This window comes from Amphiura filiformis, chromosome 19 (genome assembly GCF_039555335.1).
Source record: "Amphiura filiformis chromosome 19, Afil_fr2py, whole genome shotgun sequence".
NCBI classification, from domain to species: Eukaryota; Metazoa; Echinodermata; class Ophiuroidea; order Amphilepidida; family Amphiuridae; genus Amphiura; species Amphiura filiformis.
The window spans coordinates 58242697-58270391 of NC_092646.1; the positions used below are offsets into that span (position 1 = coordinate 58242697).

A 27695-nucleotide genomic window follows, 5' to 3' on the forward strand; every position below is an offset into this window, starting at 1 on the left:
AGTTTTAAAAAAATGCAATCCTGAATCATTATGCTATATTGTATTTATAATTTTTTTCCATTTCCTTTTACTAATTCGAATCTTTGTGATTCAATCAAGTATTACAATTGTACTTTTTACAAAACATTAATATTAAAAAAATCTTGTCTAGTATAATTGATAAAGTAGATATCAGGGCTGTAGCAAGCGGGCGGCATATTAGCCGCCCTACTATTTGAGAAATTAGTCCAATTTGGTATATCCTATATGTGACCATCCAGCACAACTGAGCCCTGAAGTCGCCAATCATCATTTTTTAGATATTCAACCAAAATATTCTGCTTGAAATTAGCTTTAAAATGATGTATATCATGTCTATAGTACTTGACATTTAAGTAGTGAAAAATCAATAAAACAGTCAATAAATCCTTTGTTTCCTATTGTTTATTGTTAAGTTCAATGGAGCATATCTCAATAGTGGCACTGGCAACATCTGGGCTCAGATGTGGTGGATAGTCACATATACAGAAAATATGTCAAAATCAAAACAAGCAGCCAGTAGTCTTGAGCTCTGATTCAAGACTTGTTGAAATTGGTTGAGAATTAAAGAAATGGTGATCACAAATGTAAGGAAGAACAAAATCAAAAGTTTGTTTTTTTTAATTTCTACCAGTACCATAACTTTCATCATTTACATGCAAAGTTGAAAAGGTTACCAAAATGATATGTAGATAACTAGACAGAACTTGTAATGCAAGCAAGAAGCTATCACCTTTTTTCATTATCAAAAGAACAAAAAAAAGATCCCCCCCAAAAAAAAACAACCCAAAATAATTTGTAGACCTAATGAGGAACTTTGCTCTTCACTTCAAATCTACAAATTCTAGCTTTCAGATTTTCCAAAAAGCCTGTAGAACCTTATAATAGTTTTGTAAAAGGCTTTTTCATTTTTAATAACTTTTTAGGGTTCAAGTTCAAGCGTTCCACTAAGAGGACAATTTATAACCATTTTGACACATTTTTACTTAAGTGTTCTTATTTTTATTTTTCATAGAACTGGCTATAACTTAAGGCAAAGATAAGAGCTAATATTATGACAAACAACCTTTAAAAGGTCACAACTATAAAAAAATATATTAGAGATTTTGCAAACAATGAATCCAGTAAGTATATGCTGTTTTAAAACAATATCCATTTTGTACTAATGACCAGTAATATCTTGCAGGCAAATAGCGTCCTAATGGAGAAGCCTATCTGTAATATATTATCTCTCATCTCTGTCCAAATAGTTATATTTCCTATAGGCTATATGTTGTTAATAATAGAGATTTTGCAAACAACAAATCCAGCCAAGTATAAGCTATTTTAAAACAATATCCATTTTATACTCTCTAGTAATAATGACCAGTAATATCTAGCAGGAAAATAGTATCCTAATACAGAAGGAGAAGCCTATCTGTAATATATTATCTATCATCTCTGCCCAAACAGTTATATGTCCTATAGTGTTGATATGACTTAAGTGCAGTGGCAAGGATGGCAAGGATGCAAAAGGAGAGTGACACACAGACAGACAAACACACCCTAAGGGATTCACTTGCCAACTTTATACCAAAATAATTAGTACTAGCTTCTACTTGTCTACCTCACAAATTTCCTCACTATGGACCACAATGGCCTCATCCCAATGGCATAGTTCAATAACCTTAGTCAAACAATAATAGGGCAAAATTTGACCTCAAGTTACAGAGTATGAGTTTATGTACCCACATTTTCAAACGTCATTCAATGAATGTGCAATTGTATTGAGGTTAAAGGACTGCACCCTGATAGATGAGCATGTTGTGGCTCCTAGTGTCTGGGCTATGCAAAGAGATTATACCCGAAGAGTACCAACTCAAAATTGCACCATGCTAACACTATGGTAAATCCATCATCTTGGTTTTTCATGTATGGAGGGGGTAGATATAATTTGAGACTGAATTATAAAGACTAGTTTGCGTATGACATCCTGTCAACCAGACTGAAAATGCCGTACTGCGCAAATCAGAAACCAATCACGCTGCGCCTTTGCTCTGAAGTCAGCAAGAGCCAGAAATCAAATGATAATTTGCATCTTTTATAAGCTTGCATGTTATTAAGGTCTGTGTGTAAGCATGCATTGGGCTATTCCATTTAAAATCCACACAACCCCTGTGGAAGATTTTGGAAATATCTTCAAAAGGGGAGTATGAATTTCAAATGGAATAAACACATTTTAAAGCAGTTCCATTTGAATTTCATACACCCCTTAAAAAGATACAACCTGAATCTTCCAGAGGAATGGTAAGTTTCAAATAGAGTTGGTTAAGGGATCTGGAATGAGCGTTTTGAGCATTTCAACAGTATTTTTTATGGGACATGAGAGCACCTCAGACATATCGAATTGCATTCTGAATACGAAGCATGTCTTTCTGGTATCAAATAATTTTCATTTTTTGAAAAACACGATATAATACAAATTTTATGACAAATTATAAAAAATTGATATTTTTCAAATTTTTGATATATAACACAGTCCTCAAAGTAAATTTTATAAATCTAATGATTATTTTAAAGTGTATGTAGCTGGGAGGAAAAGCCGACGATCAATTGAACATTTTGACCTTTCATATTGAAGATATGGATTTTTTTCCCAAAAAGACCTAATTTGTTTTGGTGTTTTTGGGGAAAAATCCATATCTTCAATACGAAAGGTCAAAATTTTCAATTGATCGTCGGCTTTTCATCCCACCTACATACACATACACAGCAAAGTTTACTTCCAGTACTGTTAAATATCAAAAATATCAATATTTAATGATTTGCCATAAAATGTGTATTACATTGCGAATTTCAAAAAATCAAAATTATTTGATATCAGAAGGACATTCTTCGTATTCAGAATGCAATCGATATGTCTGATGTGCTCTTATGTCCCAAAATAAATACTGCCCAAACGTTCATACCCCTTCCCTTAATGTGCTAATTACATTTGAAATTCATACTCCCCCTGTTGAAGATATTTCTAGAATCTTCCACAGAGGTAGTGTGGATTCTGGAATAGCTCATTATTGGCACAATGCATTAGACAAAAAACACAAACAAGCAATCAAAGTTTACCTGGTGCATGGTAAAATAATCTGAAAGTACATTATTTTCGGCTCCATGAGCGACACACAAACATGGCAGAGTTGGTACTCTGGTTTTACATCATTGGGGCTATGTCAAATCATGGTGTGGCAAATGTTATTTTCTATATCTTACAAGATTGTAATTTATGCACTGAGAAGTTAGTCCCTTTGCCCTGGGTGAGATTGGAAATAGGTGCAAAGCTTTATGGACTTGCTTGTCAACATAACAGCAAATAAATATTGCTAGCTTGTTGGCAATCTTTCTGGACTTATCGAGAACAAAATATGCTCACTCTACATTTCCAGAATAAAACATTGTGTAACGGCAACAGTGGTGTACAAGGCAGAATTTCCATAGGGGAAAATTGCAAAGTTGTCCTGCTGACCCACTCCCAGATGACTTCAATAGCACAAGTGTATGCAGAGGCAAGAATAAAATTTTAATGCTGAAATGGTCCAAAATTTTGTGAATCTTTGTTAAAATTTGGTCTCAAACAGGAAACAGAATAATCTAATGATATTGCTATACAGCACATGGCAGATACACAAAGCCAACAGAAATTGACTGCAAATCTTAAACCAACTACTTTTAGCAAATTGTGTCTGCCCGACAACACATCTCTGCTACTGAATGCAAATTGTGGTTTACCAAATTGTTTTCTACATTTTCAGGATAAATTTTAGACATTGCAATTTCTGTACCAGCTGGAGAGACTGGCACCCATTCCCTTACTTGAGATTGAAGAAAGACAGAAAAGTTTTAACTTAAAAGCCCTGTTAAGGCCACATATCTTTGAAGTAAAGCCAAAGCCGTGGTCTCATGGCTAACACATACTGTAAAATAGATATTGTATATTGTGTACTGGTAAGGCTAGCCTTTTCTCTACTTGAAATTAAAAGAGAGACCTGCAAAGCCTACGCTACTTGCCTTCAAACCAAATAATCATTGGCCATGCCCCTGTTTGCCTAACAAGTATTTCTCAGCTCATGTTCTCACAGATTGTTCTCCACTTTTGAAAGATCAAATACAGATATTGTAATTGGGAAGGTTCACCCCTTTTCTGAGCCGGAGATTGAAGAGAGACATCAGACAAAGCCTTAAAGACTCGCCTGCAAACTTTAAACCAAATAATCATGGCTGGTGTTGCTGTGTGCTAATGCAGATCATGGTCTTGCAACATATATGCTCTATTATAGTCGCAATCAGACCCAGACATGTAGATTAACATGTAATCCGTCCTCCGTGCTCAGCCAGCAAAGTTGCACTATCATTAGTAGCTTTCCGCCTCCCCTTTTCACTTAAGATCAAGCCAGTTTTTACCAGCTAGGTATGTGTCTCAAGTATTTCTCTGATATGTTTGAAATTTTAAAGACTGCAAAGAGCTACCTGCTTCAAGATCACTATTCTAAGTAATGCACCCAATGTATTTATTTTCTCGGCAGTAGTTAAATCAGAAGAAACCGGTGGAGCATTGAGAGCATTCCACTTGTCAAGTCCTGTAGGTCTGGATTTGGCCTCTTTTTTACATATTTGCAAACACTTTTAGAAATCCTTAAAAATCATTGATTCTCCTGTAAAAAGTGAACTGAAACTATAGAGGTTATCCGTATTCTATAAGCTGCATATCCTATCAGCGACTGTTCAGGACTTTCAAAAGAAGCACCTACATGTGCAACCATGACTGTTTCAAAATAGCCTGCCAAAGTCATGCAGGTAACTCCGAGGTTGTGCATTGAATTGGCTTGAATGAGGAATACTACAGCTCCTTTTGTCAAAAGTCACACATGAGCGAGGTAGATAACCTCTATTGTTAGGGTGATACCAGACTATTTACTAACTACATAATTGATTAGGCCTACAACTTACAACATTTAGGCCATCAAATGGTCCCACACTTGGTCTTGAGCTGCCTCTGGTTCTTTGTTGCTGACTTTGTTGGTATTGTAAATCTTTGGCAAATGTATTCAATGCTTCCTTGAAATCTTCCTCTATATGGAGATGAAAAGAAATATTGGTAACATTAGAACAACAATAACATTGAGAATCTAGCAAAATTGCAAAATACTTGAGTTGACCCGCATTTTTCAACTCCCACATATAGTATGGTCGTTGAAGTGGAAAAACAGTGGCTACCAGGAAAAAATTGGTAAAAAGCTGATTTTTGCACCAGACAAGCAGAATATATCATAGAACATCATATCCAAAATCCGAAAAAATCCTCTTTGGGGAATTCGTTTTATCCAAGATGGCCGCCAAAATGGCCGCCACAACATATAATTAGCTGTATTTTAGCTCCTATGCAGATATGATGATAATTTTAGTGTCTTTGAATAGGTTTAAGAGGTCAGAGAATTCAAATTTGTACAAATCTAACACACTGATGTCTTCAATCACACTGAAATCCAAGATGGCCGCCAAAATGGCCGCCACAACATATAATTAGCTGTATCTTAGCTTCTAAAGCAGATATGATGATGATTTTAGTGTCTTTGAATAGGTTTAAGAGGTCAGAGAATTCAAATTTGTACAAATCTAACACACTAATGTCTTCAATTACACTGAAATCCAAGATGGTCGCCAAAATGGCCACCACCACATATGATTAGATATATCTCCGCTTCTGAAGCATATATGATGATGATGATTGTCCTTGAATATATTTCAGAGGTCAAAGAATTCAACTTTGTACGTATCTAAAACACTGAAGTCTTCATTCACACTGGAATCCAAGATGGCCGCCAAAATGGCCACCACTACCACTGCCAGGTATATTTTGGCTTATGAAGCAGATATAATAATGATTTTAGTAGCTTTTAGTGTCTTTGAATAGGTTTTAGGAGTCAATTTTGTATTTATCTTCATAAGTATGTCTTTACTGACACTGCAATCCAACATGGCCCTCAATATTGCTCAAATCAAACATGATTAGCTAAATATCTCAGCTTCTGAAACCAATATAATGGTGATTTTAATCTTTGAGTAGGTTATTTAAGAGAATGTAGGTTTTAAGGGTCAGAGAATTGTTGTAATTACTTAAACCCGGCTTATAACACTGAAGTGCAAGTCGTAATAGAATCCCAAATAGCTACCACCACATGTGAATATATATCTCAGCTTCTGAAGCAAAAGTAGCTGTCTTCGTTCTCATCTACAGGTATAATCACCTCAGCGTTTTGGCAATGTTCTCCTGTGTAATCTTCACAAGCTGTGACACATTTAAGTCCATTTTTGCGACAGGATCATCCGTTATTTACACAAGAATTCCTGGAGGAAAGTTTACAATTGTATCGTACAAGCTTAAGCAAGCTATGTGGTGCTGCATCTAAATTCGTAAGGACCGGTGCTAGAACGATGTCAGAGTGTTTCCAGCCCCATAGCTTTAAATTGGATTCAAGTCATTGTTTGTTAGCTTTCTAGATCTCCAAAGTATGACCTGTAAAAGAACCCGCAGACTGTGAAAATACGCTGCTCTTTCAGTAGGTGAAAGCTTTTGTAGATAGCTGTGGATCAAATGATGCTTTATTTGATGATACCATTGCCATGGATTAAGCGAACCGTAGACCGTTTAAAGAATCTTCTTCTCTGCCATCATATAAGACAACAAATAATCTGATGCCAGCTGTACCAATCTGTTCTAATGTCGCCTCAGGATCGCTCATCTAGGATGATATCTGCTGCAATTCTTTTATCTTCTTCAACAAACTTGTCTTTCCATGTCTAAATGTTGCAGAAGTTGAGTCGCAACCACTCCATGCATGGATAAACAGGAGGTCTTGAACTTTCCAAACCACCAACCCTTTCCTCTCTGAATGGAAGTAGATAAGATATCAGCCATAGTCTGGTCTCAGTGGTACATCAAAAGGACAAGTATATCTGTGTCATCTGCTACTACAGGTACTTCTCTTCCTTGTCTTGCAAATTGAACGGTACATTCCACTATCAAAGTGTCAGGATCTCCAGTACTATTGTGCACGATCTGACCATTGGTTTCCAAGTATCGACTCAGTAGCGAGATAAACTGACTGTTGTTCTTCTCATTCGAGAGGAAGGTCTGCTGGTCATGATGATAACCTTCATAGATTCTGTGGGCTGAATATGATAAGAACAAATGCCAGTTTATCTCGCTGCTGAGTCGCTGGATGGTGCACAATAGTACCGGAGATGCTGACACATTGATAGTGGAATGTACCTTCAAGACTCCTTCCATGTTCAAGACAAGGAAGAGAAGTGCCACTGGGGACCAGAATATAACTGATATCGGTGGGCTGGAAAGTTCAAGACCATATTAACAACGTTGGTGAAGTATTGACATTCCATCTCAGGTCCTGTTTATCCATGCATAGAGTGGTTGTGACTCCACTTCTGCAACATTTGGACATGGAAAGATAAGTTTATTACAGAAGAATTGCAGCAGATATCATCCTAGATGAGCGATCCTGAGGCGACATTAGAACAGATTTGTACAAATGGCATCAGATTATTCGTTGTCTTATGTGGTGGCAGAGAACGGTCTGCGGTTCACTTAATTCATGGCGATGGTATCATCAAATAAAGCATCACTTGATCCACAAAAGCTTCCACCTAGTTAAAAAGAGCAGCATATTTTCACAGTCTGAGTGTTCTTTTGCAGGTCATACTTTGGAGAAAGCTCACAAACAATAACTTGGATCCAAATCAATGGGGTTGGAAACTCTCTGACACCGTTACTAGCACCGGTCCTTACGGATGTAGATACAGCAGCACAAGGCTTGCTTAAGTTTGTATGATACAAATGTAAACTATCCTCCAGGAGTCCTTGTGGAAATAACATATGTTCCTGTCGCAAAAAGGGATTTAAATGTGTCACAGCTTGTGGAGATTGCAGAGGAGAAAATTGCCAAAACGCTGAGGCGATTATACTTGCAGTTGAAGTCGAAGATAGCTACTTTTGCTTCAGAAACTAAGATATAGAAAATCATGTGGTGGCAGCTGTTTTGGATTCTATTGTTACTGAGCACTTACTTCCGTGTTTTAAGTAATTGCAACATTGAAATCTGCAACCCCTAAAACCTACATTTTCTTAAAAGCCCATTCAAAGATTAAAATCATCATTATATTGGTTTCAGAAGCTGAGATATACAGTTAAGCATGTTTGATTTTAGCCATATTGAGGATCATCTTGGATTACAGTGTGAGTGAAGACTTGACTTAGTACTTTAGATAAATACAAAATTGACTTCTCGTCACCTAAAACATATTCAAAGACACTAAAATCATTATCATATCTGCTTCATAAGCCAAAATATACCTAAACATAACACGTGGTGGTGGCGGCCATTTTGGCGGATTTCAGTGTTATTGAAGACATCAGTGTGTTAGATTTGCACAAATGTGAATTCTCTGACCTCTTAAACCTATTCACAGACACTAAAATCATCATCATATCTGCTTTAGAAGCTAAGATACAGCTAATTATATGTTGTGGCAGCCATTTTGGCGGCCATCTTGGATTTCAGTGTTATTGAAGACATCAGTGTGTTAGATTTGCACAAATTTGAATTCTCTGACCTCTTAAACCTATTCACAGACACTAAAATCATCATCATATCTGCTTTAGAAGCTAAGATACAGCTAATTATATGTTGTATGCCATTTTGGCGGCCATCTTGGATTTCAGTGTTATTGAAGACATCAGTGTGTTAGATTTGCACAAATTTGAATTCTCTGACCTCTTAAACCTATTCACAGACACTAAAATCATCATCATATCTGCTTTAGAAGCTAAGATACAGCTAATTATATGTTGTGGCAGCCATTATGGCGGCCATCTTGGATAAAACAAATTCCCCAAGGAGGATTTCTTCGGATTTTGGATATGATGTTTTATGATGTATTCTGCTTGTCTGGTGCAAAAATCAGCTTTTTACCAATTTTTTCCGGGTCAAAATGTCCAACGACCATACTAATACCTTTTTTGTGCGTCACCCAATGAGTCCCTTCTCCCACTAAATAGCACCCTTTTTTCTCTAACATAACCTGAATTTTGTTATTTTTTCAAAAATGTTTAAAAATTTTGTTCCACTTTTTCACATTTGTGTAAGGTAAGAAGACTTGTGGGGGAGGACTCAGGAGTGACAGACCCCCACAGCAACAGTCTGGTCCTAAAGAAATTTGAAAGAGAGAACCTTTGTCGTATTATATTTTGTTCTATTAACTATTGTACCACCACCCTCTAGAGCAGGTCTCCGCAAATAGCGGCGCGCGCGCGCCACACGTGGCGCGCCGTGGCTTCCCGAGATTTAAAAAATAAAAAATAAACAATGCGATTCCCATGTTATCCTTGTAAAGACAGGCTAAAATAGTACAAAATATTGCACCAAATGGCGTCATTTGCACCTCAAATTTAAAAAAAATCGATAGCTTCACAGGGGGGTAACCCCCCTCTGACTCCCCCGACGACTTCGCAGCCATTGAGTGGCGCTTGGCAGGGTTTTTTTAAAATTTCATGTGGCGCTTCAACAAATCTATTTGAGGAAGCCTGCTCTAGAGTTTACAAGGTTATGAATGTTTTGAGTCATCCAGTAGTATAAAATAGAATCAAATTCTGGACTCGCCAACGATTTTTAGTACCTACTTCCTCACCGATTACCATCACATGACCAAACCATCAGTCAAGTCTCTGGGCAGTCTGATGAAGACCTGGTGAACGGGTGGCAATGTTACTAAAATCGTTGGTGAGTGCAGAATTTGATTCATATTATTGCCCTCTAGAGTTTAGTTTCAGTAGTATCGTAATGCTATGGTTAATATTTTATTGATATTTATTATTTTGAATATCTTTAATTATAAACGGAACAAGTTATCACCATGATGGGTTTTAATGGACAATCTTAATGACCAAGAACGTGTGGCTCAGACAGTAAGCCAGATGAAATTAATTTGAATCTGACATATAAAGAGGTATACAAGCAATGTCATATTGATTACTTGATATGGTCTTGAGTACATTGCATTAACACATGTCCTGACAGCAATGGGCTATTCCAGTTAAAATACACACTACCCCTGTGGAAGATTTAGCTAAAGTCTTCCACAGAGGGAGTATTAAGTTTCAAATAGAATAGACATTCGGGTAACTTCCATTTGAAATACTCACTCCAATTGTGAACGATATAGGTAAAGCTATAATACAGGGGGTATGAGTTTCAAAATGATTAACCCTGACCAATTACATTTGAAAAACATACTCCCCCTTTGAATGATATTTCCAAAATCTTCCACAGGGGTAGTGTGGATTTTAAATGGAACAGCCCATTTGCACATAATATGGTTGTCAGAACATTTGCTAATTAACAGGCAAAAATCATCCATGTCAACCACTTACAAATGAAAATTGGAATATTATTATCTTTTCTTCGACACTTTACAAAAATTAGTCCTTGTTAGTTTTAAAAACAGTAATTAATTGAGATTCATAATGAAGTGGAACATTATTTTCTTAACCTAACCTACAGAAACACAATTTTTAGACAAATTTAATTAAAAAATGATAGTAAAAACATGCATCGGAATTTATATTAATATCCATTCCCAATCTGTGTGATCAATATGACATCTGACTATGCGATCATGTCTTTTACAATTCATGCCTGTCAAACTGTTCTCTGTACATTATTATTGAGTTGTTATAAAACGGATGGCTTATTGTCTAGCTTTTCAGTCAGGGGTGTCATAAAAGAAATATCTTGACACGATACTGATATTGTCAGGAACTTATATATTTTCACACATTTTTATAACTTTGCACAACTTTGAAGCTGAACAGCTGTTTTATATGCTATTTGAATTGAATTTATTCTATCAAGTATTGTGAGCAGTGACATGAGAATTTTAAGAAAATCAGCGCTTTGGTTCTCAGACGATGTATATCAAATATTCATACCAATAGTACTCACATGTTTTGAATAAAACATTTCCAATCTTGATATATAAATTGATATCACAGCAAAATATTACAGTTTCTTTTGGGTTTAAAAAACCCACAATTTTGCGTGTTTTGATCAAATGGTTTATACATAACATTGAATCACGTGAGCCTGATGATGCAGCTCGGATAAGATGTGATATACCATATGCTATTAAAATAGTAAGGGATGAAATCAAAACTCGACCGGCGGTCAATAGAATAGAAACCGGGCGGAACCGCCGGTCAACCGCTGGTTGAGTTTTGATTTCATCCCAGAGTCCATTTATTCTCTGATCAATATCAATTACAGCTTGACTCTTCTTATCTTTTCTCTCTTGTTCAATGAAACCTTGTTATTAAAATAAGGATATATATACAGACAGGGAAAATAAGGAACTTGAGACGAACTGATTAATAATAATCATTAATAATTTAATTTATTCCAGTTGAGGCAAGGCAACAATCAAGGGGGGCAACATTTGACAAAAATGGTTAAGAATGGGCTAAGCACCGGCGTGTCCAGGATCTTTTCCTGCGGGGGGCTCAGCCCCTCTTTCAGATTTATGTGGGGGCTTGATGGCTAAAATCGCTAAAACGGCTGATTTTACATGATTTTTAACAAAGTGCGGGGGGCTTCAGCACCCAAAGCTCCCCCCCTGGACACGCCACTGCTAAGTACAAAAAAAGCATGCAAATCTTAAATATCAGGGTAATCAGCATCCTGGGGGAAGTCAAGACTTCTCACAGGGGAAGCTGCCCCCTTTTCCCCCTGGCTATGCCACTGGTTGTCTCCAATGCATTCTTAGTTCCCTTCTCTCTAGTTGGAGCTATCACAAGAATGATACACTACATACCTGTCTTGACTTCTAGTAGAGACTGTCTACAGTCCATATCAGCCAGGAGAGTTGCAAAGGTCCTGGCTGTCTCCAATGCATTCTTAGTTCCCTTCTCTCTCGTTGGAGCTATCACAAGAATGATACACTACATATCTGTCTTGACTTCTAGTAGAGACTGTCTACAGTCCATATCAGCCAGGAGAGTTGCAAAGGTCCTGGCTGTCTCCAATGCATTCTTAGTTCCCTTCTCTCTTGTTGGAGATATCACAAGAATGATACACTACGTACCTGTCTTGACTTCTAGTAGAGACTGTCTACAGTCCATATCAGCCAGGAGAGTTGCAAAGGTCCTGGCTGTCTCCAATGCATTCTTAGTTCCCTTCTCTCTAGTTGGAGATATCACAAGAATGATACACTACATACCTGTCTTGACTTCTAGTAGAGACTGTCTACAGTCCATATCAGCCAGGAGAGTTGCAAAGGTCCTGGCTGTCTCCAATGCATTCTTAGTTCCCTTCTCTCTAGTTGGGGCTATCACAAGAATGATACACTACGTACCTGTCTTGACTTCTAGTAGAGACTGTCTACAGTCCATATCAGCCAGGAGAGTTGCAAAGGTCCTGGCTGTCTCCAGTGCATTCTTAGTTCCCTTCTCTCTAGTTGGGGCTATCACAAGAATGATACACTACATACCTGTCTTGACTTCTAGTAGAGACTGTCTACAGTCCATATCAGCCAGGAGAGTTGCAAAGGTCCTGGCTGTCTCCAATGCATTCTTAGTTCCCTTCTCTCTAGTTGGGGCTATCACAAGAATGATACACTACATACCTGTCTTGACTTCTAGTAGAGACTGTCTACAGTCCATATCAGCCAGGAGAGTTGCAAAGGTCCTGGCTGTCTCCAATGCATTCTTAGTTCCCTTCTCTCTAGTTGGAGCTATCACAAGAATGATACACTACGTACCTGTCTTGACTTCTAGTAGAGACTGTCTACAGTCCATATCAGCCAGGAGAGTTGCAAAGGTCCTGGCTGTCTCCAATGCATTCTTAGTTCCCTTCTCTCTAGTTGCAGCTATCACAAAATGATACACTACATACCTGTCTTGACTTCTAGTAGAGACTGTCTACAGTCCATATCAGCCAGGAGAGTTGCAAAGGTCCTGGCTGTCTCCAATGCATTCTTAGTTCCCTTCTCTCTAGTTGGAGCTATCACAAGAATGATACACTACATACCTGTCTTGACTTCTAGTAGAGACTGTCTACAGTCCATATCAGCCAGGAGAGTTGCAAAGGTTCAGGCTGTCTCCAATGCATTCTTAGTTCCCTTCTCTCTAGTTGGAGCTATCACAAGAATGATACACTACATACCTGTCTTGACTTCTAGTAGAGACTGTCTACAGTCCATATCAGCCAGGAGAGTTGCAAAGGTCCTGGCTGTCTCCAATGCATTCTTAGTTCCCTTCTCTCTAGTTGCAGCTATCACAAGAATGATACACTACATACCTGTCTTGACTTCTAGTAGAGACTGTCTACAGTCCATATCAGCCAGGAGAGTTGCAAAGGTCCTGGCTGTCTCCAATGCATTCTTAGTTCCCTTCTCTCTAGTTGGAGCTATCACAAGAATGATACACTACATACCTGTCTTGACTTCTAGTAGAGACTGTCTACAGTCCATATCAGCCAGGAGAGTTGCAAAGGTCCTGGCTGTCTCCAATGCATTCTTAGTTCCCTTCTCTCTAGTTGGAGCTATCACAAGAATGATACACTACATACCTGTCTTGACTTCTAGTAGAGACTGTCTACAGTCCATATCAGCCAGGTGAGTTGCAAAGGTCCTGGCTGTCTCCAATGCATTCTTAGTTCCCTTCTCTCTCGTTGGAGCTATCACAAGAATGATACACTACATACCTGTCTTGACTTCTAGTAGAGACTGTCTACAGTCCATATCAGCCAGGAGAGTTGCAAAGGTCCTGGCTGTCTCCAATGCATTCTTAGTTCCTTCTCTCTAGTTGGAGCTATCACAAGAATGATCACTACGCACCTGTCTTGACTTCTAGTAGAGACTGTCTACAGTCCATATCAGCCAGGAGAGTTGCAAAGGTCCTGGCTGTCTCCAATGCATTCTTAGTTTCCTTCGCTCCAGTTGCAGCTATCACAAAAATGATACACTACATACCTGTCTTGACTTCTAGTAGAGACTGTCTACAGTCCATATCAGCCAGGAGAGTTGCAAAGGTCCTGGCTGTCTCCAATGCATTCTTAGTTCCTTCTCTCTCGTTGGAGCTATCACAAGAATGATACACTACATACCTGTCTTGACTTCTAGTAGAGACTGTCTACAGTCCATATCAGCCAGGAGAGTTGCAAAGGTCCTGGCTGTCTCCAATGCATTCTTAGTTCCCTTCTCTCTAGTTGGAGCTATCACAAGAATGATACACTACATACCTGTCTTGACTTCTAGTAGAGACTGTCTACAGTCCATATCAGCCAGGAGAGTTGCAAAGGTCCTGGCTGTCTCCAATGCATTCTAGTCTCTCTAGTTGGAGCTATCACAAGAATGATACACTACATACCTGTCTTGACTTCTAGTAGAGACTGTCTACAGTCCATATCAGCCAGGAGAGTTGCAAAGGTCCTGGCTGTCTCCAATGCATTCTTAGTTCCCTTCTCTCTAGTTGGAGCTATCACAAGAATGATACACTACATACCTGTCTTGACTTCTAGTAGAGACTGTCTACAGTCCATATCAGCCAGGAGAGTTGCAAAGGTCCTGGCTGTCTCCAATGCATTCTTAGCTCCCTTCTCTCGAGCTGGAGCTATCACAAGAATGATACACTACATACCTGTCTTGACTTCTAGTAGAGACTGTCTACAGTCCATATCAGCCAGGAGAGTTGCAAAGGTCCTGGCTGTCTCCAATGCATTCTTAGTTCCCTTCTCTCTAGTTGGAGCTATCACAAGAATGATACACTACATACCTGTCTTGACTTCTAGTAGAGACTGTCTACAGTCCATATCAGCCAGGAGAGTTGCAAAGGTCCTGGCTGTCTCCAATGCATTCTTAGTTCCCTTCTCTCTAGTTGGAGCTATCACAAGAATGATACACTACATACCTGTCTTGACTTCTAGTAGAGACTGTCTACAGTCCATATCAGCCAGGAGAGCTGCAAAGGTCCTGGCTGTCTCCAATGCATTCTTAGTTCCTTCTCTCTCGTTGGAGCTATCACAAGAATGATACACTACATACCTGTCTTGACTTCTAGTAGAGACTGTCTACAGTCCATATCAGCCAGGAGAGTTGCAAAGGTCCTGGCTGTCTCCAATGCATTCTTAGTTCCCTTCTCTCTAGTTGAAGCTATCACAAGAATGATACACTACATACCTGTCTTGACTTCTAGTAGAGACTGTCTACAGTCCATATCAGCCAGGAGAGTTGCAAAGGTCCTGGCTGTCTCCAATGCATTCTTAGTTCCCTTCTCTCTAGTTGGAGCTATCACAAGAATGATACACTACATACCTGTCTTGACTTCTAGTAGAGACTGTCTACAGTCCATATCAGCCAGGAGAGTTGCAAAGGTCCTGGCTGTCTCCAATGCATTCTTAGTTCCCTTCTCTCTCGTTGGAGCTATCACAAGAATGATACACTACATACCTGTCTTGACTTCTAGTAGAGACTGTCTACAGTCCATATCAGCCAGGAGAGTTGCAAAGGTCCAGGCTGTCTCCAATGCATTCTTAGTTCCTTCTCTCTAGTTGGAGCTATCACAAGAATGATACACTACATACCTGTCTTGACTTCTAGTAGAGACTGTCTACAGTCCATATCAGCCAGGAGAGTTGCAAAGGTCCTGGCTGTCTCCAATGCATTCTTAGTTCCTCTCTCTCGTTGGAGCTATCACAAGAATGATACACTACATACCTGTCTTGACTTCTAGTAGAGACTGTCTACAGTCCATATCAGCCAGGAGAGTTGCAAAGGTCCTGGCTGTCTCCAATGCATTCTTAGTTCCCTTCTCTCTCGTTGGAGCTATCACAAGAATGATACACTACATACCTGTCTTGACTTCTAGTAGAGACTGTCTACAGTCCATATCAGCCAGGAGAGTTGCAAAGGTCCTGGCTGTCTCCAATGCATTCTTAGTTCCCTTCTCTCTAGTTGGAGCTATCACAAGAATGATACACTACATACCTGTCTTGACTTCTAGTAGAGACTGTCTACAGTCCATATCAGCCAGGAGAGTTGCAAAGGTCCTGGCTGTCTCCAATGCATTCTTAGTTCCCTCTCTCTCGTTGGAGCTATCACAAGAATGATACACTACATACCTGTCTTGACTTCTAGTAGAGACTGTCTACAGTCCATATCAGCCAGGAGAGTTGCAAAGGTCCTGGCTGTCTCCAATGCATTCTTAGTTCCCTTCTCTCTAGTTGGAGCTATCACAAGAATGATACACTACGTACCTGTCTTGACTTCTAGTAGAGACTGCCTACAGTCCATATCAGCCAGGAGAGTTGCAAAGGTCCTGGCTGTCTCCAATGCATTCTTAGTTCCCTTCTCTCTAGTTGAAGCTATCACAAGAATGATACACTACATACCTGTCTTGACTTCTAGTAGAGACTGTCTACAGTCCATATCAGCCAGGAGAGTTGCAAAGGTCCTGGCTGTCTCCAATGCATTCTTAGTTCCCTTCTCTCTAGTTGGAGCTATCACAAGAATGATACACTACATACCTGTCTTGACTTCTAGTAGAGACTGTCTACAGTCCATATCAGCCAGGAGAGTTGCAAAGGTCCTGGCTGTCTCCAATGCATTCTTAGTTGCCTTCTCTCTAGTTGGAGCTATCACAAGAATGATACACTACATACCTGTCTTGACTTCTAGTAGAGACTGTCTACAGTCCATATCAGCCAGGAGAGTTGCAAAGGTCCTGGCTGTCTCCAATGCATTCTTAGTTCCTTCTCTCTAGTTGGAGCTATCACAAGAATGATACACTACATACCTGTCTTGACTTCTAGTAGAGACTGTCTACAGTCCATATCAGCCAGGAGAGTTGCAAAGGTCCTGGCTGTCTCCAATGCATTCTTAGTTCCCTTCTCTCTAGTTGGAGCTATCACAAGAATGATACACTACATACCTGTCTTGACTTCTAGTAGAGACTGTCTACAGTCCATATCAGCCAGGAGAGTTGCAAAGGTCCTGGCTGTCTCCAATGCATTCTTAGTTCCCTTCTCTCTAGTTGGAGCTATCACTAGAATGATACACTACGTACCTGTCTTGACTTCTAGTAGAGACTGTCTACAGTCCATATCAGCCAGGAGAGTTGCAAAGGTCCTGGCTGTCTCCAGTGCATTCTTAGTTCCCTTCTCTCTCGTTGGAGCTATCACAAGTATGATGAATCTGGCCTCTTGGCTATTGCGTCCCAAGTTAGCTGGGTACTTAAGTCTGGCGATGGCTACATATCTCTTCTGTACTGACGGTAATGAACATCTGTAACAAAGAAAGAAACAAAGAAACAATGTAAAGATGCTACAGATGTATATTAGAAAACCCAACTGCTGGTCGACCACTGGTGCCCTGGCAGAAATGGCGAATGACTGCTTTCCACTGATCTGCACAATATCATGCCCACTCCAGCTACGGTGGCACCCAGTGACATCACACTGGACAAATCCCATTTACTGTCAGAGGGTGTGTATGTGTGTAATTGCAGTGGACCTAATGAACATGTGATCAATACTGCCAATACAGCATTGATTTGCTAAGAATTGAACAGGGCACCTGTATCATCAAATCACTCAAATACATCTTTGGAAGGTGTCAACGAAGTTGGAACAGAAAATAGGCAATCACAAGCGGGTAGCATTTTCTTTGTGCGATGTAACTTCTGTAGCTTATCGGAAAAGCAATTGCCTATATCTGATTGATAAATTGCTAGCATGTCCTAGCATCAAATCACAAGCAGTTGACTTGAAGGCAACTTTGTCGCTATAGCCACAACTGAACACTGGTAGTGACTGGCAAACATTATTTGATCCTTAGCAACTTTTGAATCGCACACTGTTACTGCTATTATGATATGGTTTAACATGGTTTATTATTCTTGCCAATAATTATCAGTGGTACAGGAGGAAAACCATGGATATGAAAATCAGTATTACATCACCAGGAAAATGAGAAATCAGACTTTATGTAGGTCATGTTATTACAGCATTGCATATTGTGAAGTGCAGAGTGAATACCAGCACCCTAGCAGTTACGGTTCAGCCAGGGTGTTGGTAGTTAAGTTTTGAAGCAATCCCTAAAGAGTATTGCTCACATTCAATAATTATCAGTGGTACAGCAAGAAAATCAGCAATACATCACCAGGAAAATGAGAAATCAGACTTTATGTAGGTCATGTTATTACAGCACTACATATTGTGAAGTGCAGAGTGACAGGATGGTATGATTTACATTGGTAAAAATAAAATATGAAATTCGGCTTTATCATTACACTCACAATGAAATGCACTATATTTGGCCTTTGAATACCAACAGCCAGAAATGCCAATGTTTTTACCACAGGAAACACTGATTCTGAGTGTGCCTTTCAAGTTCACTTTACTTTACTGCATTATTCCCCCAACTCATTTACTATGGGTTGCCAAGTGCAATTCTCAAATGGCAGTATACTTTTGTTTCACTGGGAGTTTGGTAGTGATGTAGGTCTGTATTGTGTAATATAAAATCGCTTCCGCTAACCTAATCCTGCACTCTCTTACACACCCCCACATACAAGGGCAGTTTATTGGCATGCTTGCGGTGCAACCATGTAAAAGCATTGATGTCACTACCAAACTCGAAGTGAGATAGTTAACAAATGACAATACCATACACTGATTATGTTTTTAAGAGTTAGTTCTGTGCAGTTGTGTGCATTTTCTACTTAATTTCACTGAATTGATTAAGATTCATTCTGTCAAATCTAAGTAAAACATCATATTGCTGTTATCTATAGCTTTTAGCAATATCATGCTATTTACTGCTGGTAGCATTGTCACCATATGCTATCTACAACTGATAGCAATTATAGCATATGCTATACAAAGTCTATGCTATTTACTGCAGGTAGCATTGTCACTATATGTATGCTATCTACTACTGATAGCAATGATACTATAACTGCTGATATGCTATGCAAAGTCTGTATATGTATACTATCTACTACTGATAGCAATGTCATGACAGCATGATATGCTATGCAATGTCTATATTAATATAATTCTATTTACTGCTATCATAATATCTATATAATGCTGTCTACTGCTGATAGCAAATGATAGCATACTGCTGATATGCTACGTAAACAGCATGGTTTTGGAAATATCTTCCATGGGGGAGTATGAATTTTATATTGAATGAACACAATAGGTGGCTCCATTTGAATTTCATGCACCCTCTGAGAAAGATTCAACCTGCATCTTCCACTGAGGGAGGGCGAGTTTCAAATGGAGTTGCCAAAGTCTTCAATCTATTTAAAATTCATACTCCCCCTATGATAGCATACTGCTGATATAATTGTCATTATATACGATATCTACCGTTGATAATGCCATTTACTGTTGACAGTATGATCGCTATATGCTATCTACTGCTGATAGCAAATATGCAATGCAAAGTTGTTATTTGCTGGCACTGCTAGTGGTATATTCAATACTCTATGTCGACTACTACCCTCTATTGCTGATAGAATTTTATACTATCTAATGCTGATAGCAATGGCACTATGTTTGATGTTATCAAACAGACTTTCTTCCGGCGAAATCAATTTGATGTGAAAATGCAAGCAGCGATGAAAAGTTACTTGTTACATTCTTGCATAATTTGTGATAAAGTATTTTACCCACATCTTGCTCATTTTGCTTGATAACATCTGGCACGGTGATCATCATCATGATCAAGCATTAACAATTTAGATTTTCAACAGCTCATTGATTCGTTGAATGTAAGCAGTGTAATAAATAAGCTACATATACCATAACAAAAAATCATTCCAAGGCTCTATAGCCATCATTCATTTGTTACTTTATACTACCTGTCATGAGCACCGTGCCTACGCAAACTACAGCATTTTTTCCGCTGTTCAATTTTTACGTGGGTTATTGAACTGTATTATATTGTGTATGTATAAAATGCCATTGAGAAGTTTTGTAACCATTTGTTTACAAGCAAAGTGCTAATTTTAAACATTTTGCAAAAAAGGTGACTTTTTATAAACTAAATTGAAAATATTATTGAAACAAACAACCATGCTGTATTTGTATTTATATTCGATTGCTTTTGCAGGAAAGCCCAGTGTATACACACGGGTAGAAGGCGATATGTTCATACGATAGCAATGCAACCATGTAAACATACTGATTCGAATCTGCCACTAACATGACTAAGAAATCCAACATGGTGTTACTCTCAACTTGAAATGAGACAGACTCTTTCAGCTTGACTTACCATATCTCTGATTGGTTCAATATATGATATAGGCCTCTTTGTAGCCAATCAAAATGGTTCTTACAGGCTAATAATTTGACCAATAGTGCTCATGGGGTGAAGGATGAATTAACTAGTACACAGTCCTTTTGAAAGGCCAAGACATGCAGCAGACAACTGGGTGGGTGGAATTAACTATCAGTAGAGCCATAAAGTAATTGGTCATTTCCGAGCATTTAACACCGCTATAATAGATTCTAGTCATGTTCATATGGGAATCCCATCTTAAGACTTGCTGAGATGTCAAGGTAGTAATCCAGTCAAACATCAAGTATTTTCAAGTATTTAACATCACTATAATAGGTTCTAGCTATGCCCATATGGGAATCCCATCTAAGACTTGCCGTCAATGTGTTAATCCAGTCAAACATCAATCCTAGCAAGTGGTGGCACCAGGATTTGTTTTTGGTGGGGAGGAAGTGGAGGGAGGGAATGGGGGGAGTGGAATGGGAGAGATTTTTGCCAGAATAGGGTGTTTTTTCGGGTTAGGGCTGAGTGTGGAAGGTATAATTTATGCTAGTTTAAATAGTTCCATTGATATCTCCTCTTTGTGAACATGTTGGTATTGACTTATTAGCAAATACTGCACTGCAGGAATTTCAACTTGCGGTTCACCACTGAGAAAACTAATTTCATTGCATCTTCAAATGACGTATTTAGATGCTTCGACAATTTATTTTAATGCAAAGATAGTGCAAGAAACTGCAGGATATTTGTCATCTATTAGTGGAGGTGTTAGGGAACAACCCAAAACATTGATGAAGTCCTAAATGAAAGTAGTTTGGTTTCATAGCTAACCAACTCTGTTTCCATCTGTAAATAAAACCCTGGAATAAGGTTTGAAAAAGTGAATTTATGAATCTTTTAAAAACTTCAATTGCTTAAGTAGATAATGGGACTTGTTTGGTCGAGGGTTTGGTTAGCCATGCATGCATCTTTAAGGGTCCTTAAGAGCAGCCAAATCTTCATGACAAAGTTCCTTGTCATTCATAATGCTGTTTGGGTGTTGGTTGCTTAGATACAGCATTTTTATCAGCTTTCCAGCATCTTCATTGGCTATGCTCTCTTTGCTTGTATTTGGTATCATTTAGTTTTTGTCTTTCACACCGGAAGGATGGTTTTTGTCCCACCCACCCACCCAAATAGGAGAATTAATGGGAGAATATAATAACTTTGGTATTTTTCAAGAGCACAGCAGAAACACAATTCCTACCCCTTCCGGATGAAGCTAGTTTCATTTCTAGGATGTCATCCTATTTTGGGTTGTTCCCTTATAATCACAGCCTACACAAAATTGCACCCTAGAAAATGTTCCTTTAAAGGGCATTTCGTGATCCACAGCCTCATCCCCCACTTTTCCCAAAAAAAGGTGAGATTTTTACACCACTGGATACCTCTGGCTACATAATGTTTATGTACCAAATATTTCTTGCAGATTAATTAAGTTTAGCAAAAATATCGCAAATTTGAATTTCGTTCTGGTGCACCAGAACGAAATTACAACACATTGTCTATGGAGCAGTGTAATACACATAATCATGCATAACTCGCATAAGCGCAAAATCGGAATCAACTGAAATTTTGGAAATAAGCTTTTTTCGTGGATATCTACTGAAAAATGTCATAAAAAGAAGATGCTAGGATCACGAAATCCTCCTTTAAGTAGGATATCTTTCACTTTAAGTTTCCACCATTCTGTCCGCCAAACGCAAGTCAAAGTTTGAACGCTGTCATAGGCAGATACAGGGTGCCCCAAAATTATTAGTACCATCTTTTTGAGAAGTTTCCATGTTATTTTGAAGCTTTACCTGAGCAGCAGCATGATTAAATCACTCCATTCCAAATTTATTCAGATTTACCCAAAATTACATTCAAAAACATCACAGAATAATTGCTGTAAAAGTCAACAACACTCACTAGACTACTGAAATATTACATAATATTGCCATAAAAGTCAACAACCCTTACATAAAGGTATTGCAAAATGCTCATCCATTTATGCATGTCCAACTACAACACATTGGCTGGGTTTGAATATGAAATCACTAGGATCCACAACATTCTCATCTATCAGGGCACATTTCTTTGACCCCAATACATTAGTATATTCATTGAATAACCTTAGAAAATTTGGGTACAAAAACTCATACTCTGCAACTTGACGGTCAAATTTTGCACTATGAGTGTTAAATTGAGGTTATTGAACTAAGACATTGGGATGAGGCCATTGTGGTCCATAGTGAAATTTCCTTGAAATTTGTATTGACTGACTACATAGCTTGGTGAAATGTGAGAATATTTATTGTAATTTGTGCCCAATTAGGAGCTGCTAAGCTTGAAACAAAAACCAGGTTCAATGTTTAGAGGGGAATACTACAAGGGTGGTTCATATAAAACTTTTGAAATGAGTTAATCCAGATTACCTTGATCCAGATTATACTTTGACATCAGATAATTTCACAACTTTGCGTGATTAACTTTTTGCGCTTTGACAAATTTGAAATGTTTTTCACAGTATCACATTTGCAATTTTAAGCTTCCTTAACCCCTTGAGCACTACCTGCCGATCTAACATTACCTCTGATTGGTCAATTACATGATATATTCACTTTAATCACCAATCAGAATGGAGCTTTGCAAATAATTCATCCCAATTTTTTTGCGTGGTGAAATTATTCTAACAATGTTGCTGATTGGGCCAATTGATAATGAAAACTTGTTTTTGGCCAATCGGCAGGTAGTTCTCATGGAGTTAATCACCATAAGAGGAAAATTATTAGAAAACAAGAGCACCAATGGCGCTGTGGCTCTGTGCTTTTTTGAATGTGAAAGTAATTGCAGTCGAATGTGCAACAGGTGAAATCATATACATTGTATGTGCCAGATCACACGCAATCATACATCTTGCTGGTTGGTAGCTATATCTTATTTGCCAAGCATAATACATCCATCAATAAGTTTCATATCCACATGAGGTTTTAGTAATTTGACCACAGATGACCCCTGAGTGACCTTGGATGACCCCAAAATGACATTCCAAAAATTTGGCTTGAAATGTTGACTGTACCCACCAAGTTTCATGCCCATGCGAGTTTTAGTAACTTAACCTCAAATGACCCCTGGGTGACCTCGGATGACCCCGAAATGACCTTCCAAAAATTTGACTCTAAATGTTGACTGTACCCACAAAGTTTCATGCCCATACAACAGTTTTTAGTAATTTGACCTCAGATGACCCCTTGGTGACCTCAGATGACCCCAAAATAACCGTCTGAAAATTTGACTCTAAATGTTAAGTGTACCCACCAAGTTTCATGCCCATACAAGTTTTTAGTAATTTGACCTCAGGTGACCCCTTGGTGACCTTGGATGACCCCGAAATGACCGTCCGATACTTTGACTCTAAATGTTGACTGTACCCACCAAGTTTCATGCCCATACAACAGTTTTTAGTAATTTGACCTCAGATGACCCCTTGGTGACCTTGGATGACCCCGAAATTACCTTCCGAAACTTTGACTCATAATGTTAAGTGTATCCATCAAGTTTCATGCTCATACGACTGTATTTAGTAATTTGACCTCGGATGACCCCTAAGTGACCTCGGATGACCCCAAAATGACCGTCAGAAAATTTGACTCTAAATGTTAACTGTCCACCAAGTTTCATGCCCATACGACAGTTTTAGTAATTTGACCTTAGATGACCCCTGGATGACCTCGAGTGACCTTCACCCACTAACCAATACAAACTTGTTCTGTCTGGGGTCAAGATGCACCCGCCCACCAAGTTTGAAGAATGTGCGACCCCTAGTCTCCGAGAAAAAAGGTTTTTGCATATTATGCATAAATTATGCAAATTAGGTAGGTAATTACCATATTTTGCGCTGAAAATCGAATCAGGTCGAGATCCTCTGGTCATGCTACCCCCACCACGTTTCATCATCATAGGGCTTAGCATTCTTACGGATCCCCAGAAACAGCTTCACAAGGCGGATTTCTTCAGATTTCCAACCATTTTGTAGAAGAGTTACGCATAAATTATGCAACTTAACAACTAAATGCGCATACTTTTCGCCAAAAACTAATCAGGTGATCAGCAGGTGTGTATCATTCCTGTCACAAGGTTTCGTTACCATGCACCGCTATCAATTTGCGCTGATATTCGCATAAATTATGCAAATTAGCTATGTTAATTTGCATATTTTCACCGAAAACATACAATTACGGAGCAAACTTGGATACCCTTCCTCCCACCAAGAAGCGCCCCGTAGGTCTTACGGTTCCCCAGATACAGCTCCGGACAAACATTCGGACATCCCACCCCCACACACAGACGGAAATAGTGATTACTAAGTCCCATCCTGAACAAAGTTCAGAAATGAAATTTTATCAATTTGCGCTGATTTTTGCATAAATTATGCAAATTAGCTATGTTAATTTGCATTATTTTTCACCGAAAACATACAATTACGGAGCAAACTTAGATACCCTTCCTCCCACCAAGTAGCGCCCACGTACTGCGTGAGGTCTTACAGTTTCCCAGATACAGCTCCAGACGGACACACGGACATCCACACCCCGGACAGACAGAAATACTGAGGCGAGACAAAAATGAAATTTTATAACAAATTTTTGTGACTTGAGATCATTTGCATTTTTTGTAAACACCAAAACTGTTCTGTCCTGACATGTCTGTTGTGTCATGTGTGTTGAACCGGTCCAACCGAACAATCGTAAGTTCTGTTCGGATCTGGATCTGCCTGGTCTGGATGCTGTACTCCGATTAAGCAGGACTAGCCTACATCACATCAGTGTTTATTTCTGATAGATTTCACTTCATGATTTTTTCTTCAATTTCATCACTTACGAAAGTACAAAAGTAGACAATCTACTATCTAGTAGTCAGTATAACCTCGGAGCAGTTCGTGTGAGACCTACGTATGGAATAGTAGTACATGGCTTCAATTTGGAACTTCACATGTTCAACTTGTCATGCCGGTCGAGTCCCGCGTTTACAACTAAAATCAAACCACTTCTATATTAAGTCCATCGCTGAATTTTACAAATAACTTAAATAAACATCTTTATATTTAATAAAAAAAATATTATGGTATGCTCGTAAATGCTTGAATGACATTTACCAGAAGCTCATGAGCTCAGAATGGTAAACAAACTAGCGTATTTTCACCTCGATTATGCACCGTAGCTCTCTGTGGTTGAGTTTGCAAGGTCAGTGGGTCAGTGAACTTAGTCTCCTATGCAGCCAGTTTGGTTACGCTCCTCCACAAAAATGTTTGTGTGGAAGGGCGGAACCAAACTGGCTGCTAATGGAGACTACTGCAAGAATCGATCAATCACACAAAACTGTTTGCTGATTGGTTCAGAAATGGTGATGTCATCAATCAAGAAAAACTAATCGATTTATTGGTTCAAAATAGCCTCATAGAAAAGTCTGAAGTTTGTTGAGCATCGCAGCTTATCGGTAAAAACGTGACCTTTAACAAAAAAAAAAATCGGCACAGTGCTTTCGTACTGCACTTGCATAAGCCAAATAGTCCCCCAGAAAAGTCATTTGTTCAGATTTATTCGGGATTTATTCAAGATTCAGACATGTTCTTGACTATTTTTTGACATTCCTTACCTATCTCTTTATTTAAATTATAAAGAAATAGTGAAGAAAAGTTAAGAAGTAGTCAAATAATTTCTGATCTGAACTAAATCTTAAGAAATGTACCTCCATTGGTTTCCGTCTGTATTACGCATCTTAAATTATACAGACCAGAATAATCTCTAGCACACACAGGGGACCAAGATATAACTCGATTATCGTGACTATTTTGGTCTTTTTACCCAAAAATAATACTTTTATCGCCTGAATTTCAATAAAATCTGGAGTGCAATCGATTCGAAAATAACTTAGCCAAACTTAGAAACGAACTTAAGTCTTCATATCAGTCATTAAATGATCCTTAGCATAAAAACCAACAGCGTATTGTGGCCTGAAAATGAATGCTAGTTAGTTGCATGACAAAGGCACTGATAAGCTCCGCTCAGAGCCAAAAACCACTCAAATAAATGTTGCACAAATATCAGTCCCAGAACAACGCCAAATATGGATTAAAAGACCTTTGACCTTGGATGTACAACAGCATGTAATGATCTAATGGGAAACTGTGCACATCAACAAACACAATTTCTATCAAAAAGGCAACGTCTGATATAATTTGAAACCACATAAATTACTAGAGTTGGTTCTTCTCTTGGATTTGGACCAAGCTTTAGAATATCGAATGTTGCGTTTTGAAATAAAACCAGAAATTTATCACCCATTGTAAAAGATATGGTACATGTACCGAATACATGTACATACATTGGCTGACCTTGTGGATTTCCTGGCCCAGCCATGCTAACCACATAAGGAGATTATACGATTAACCTAGTGCAGCTATTGTCATAGCAGGGTATTATTATGTAATACTCCTGATCCATATTTGGCGTTCTCTTGGACTGAATATTGCCACTTTACAGTGTGAACATTGCACAGGTGCCACACTACTAAAATAAGTAGCACCTGATCCTATAAGCAGGTGACATGTTTACTGGACCAATACCCTACAGGGTATTACCCCCAATACCCTACAGGGTATTACCCCCTCCATAAAAAAGTTTTTTTGGCTCTATTTTATTTATGATGAATTGTCATCATCTCATTCCGTTTTCTTGTTTTAACTTTTCCGTCTTTTGCTTTTTAGGGGTGTCAAATTTCCGGAATTCTGGTAATTTCTGGAAGATTTACATCCCTGCGAAAAGTAACAGACACATGGGTTATATCAGATGACATCTTCACTGATTATATAAAATATAAAATACTAATAATCCAGATCTGAATAACGTATTCAGATTATTACTGATTTAAAAGTTTAGTGTAGACATCCACAATGTTGTGTACTGCTTACACAAGGGTATTTTTAGCAACAATTATTTTGTTGTACAGCACATAGCTGTAGGTGCCTATTGGGACTTGATTATGATATAATTGGTATTTGGATTGCAAAATATGAACTTTGAGCTTGTCAAAGTCACATATTGGAAAGTACAGGAGAGCAGGAAGTGAGAGATAAGGAGAGAGAAGAGGGAGAGAGAGTGTGAAGAGAAGAGAAAGAGAGGATAACGAGAAGGAGAGGTGAAGAGAGAGAAATACTTCAGAAATACAGATGAATTTGTATTAAGTATACAAATTATTATTATTTTATTTTT

General features: G+C 38.6%; 1 protein-coding gene across 1 annotated transcript in view; it reads right to left on the reverse strand.

Annotated features, from left to right (window-relative positions):
- LOC140141566 (solute carrier family 4 member 11-like) overlaps positions 1 to 27695 on the reverse strand; it is a 302152-nt gene that overhangs the window by 40299 nt on the left and 234158 nt on the right. The window contains exons 5-6 of the mRNA XM_072163474.1: positions 17180 to 17397; positions 4999 to 5120 (exon numbers count right to left, since the gene is read on the reverse strand). Coding sequence (XP_072019575.1) covers positions 4999 to 5120; positions 17180 to 17397 — 340 coding nt within the window. The remainder of the gene's footprint in view (positions 1 to 4998; positions 5121 to 17179; positions 17398 to 27695) is intronic.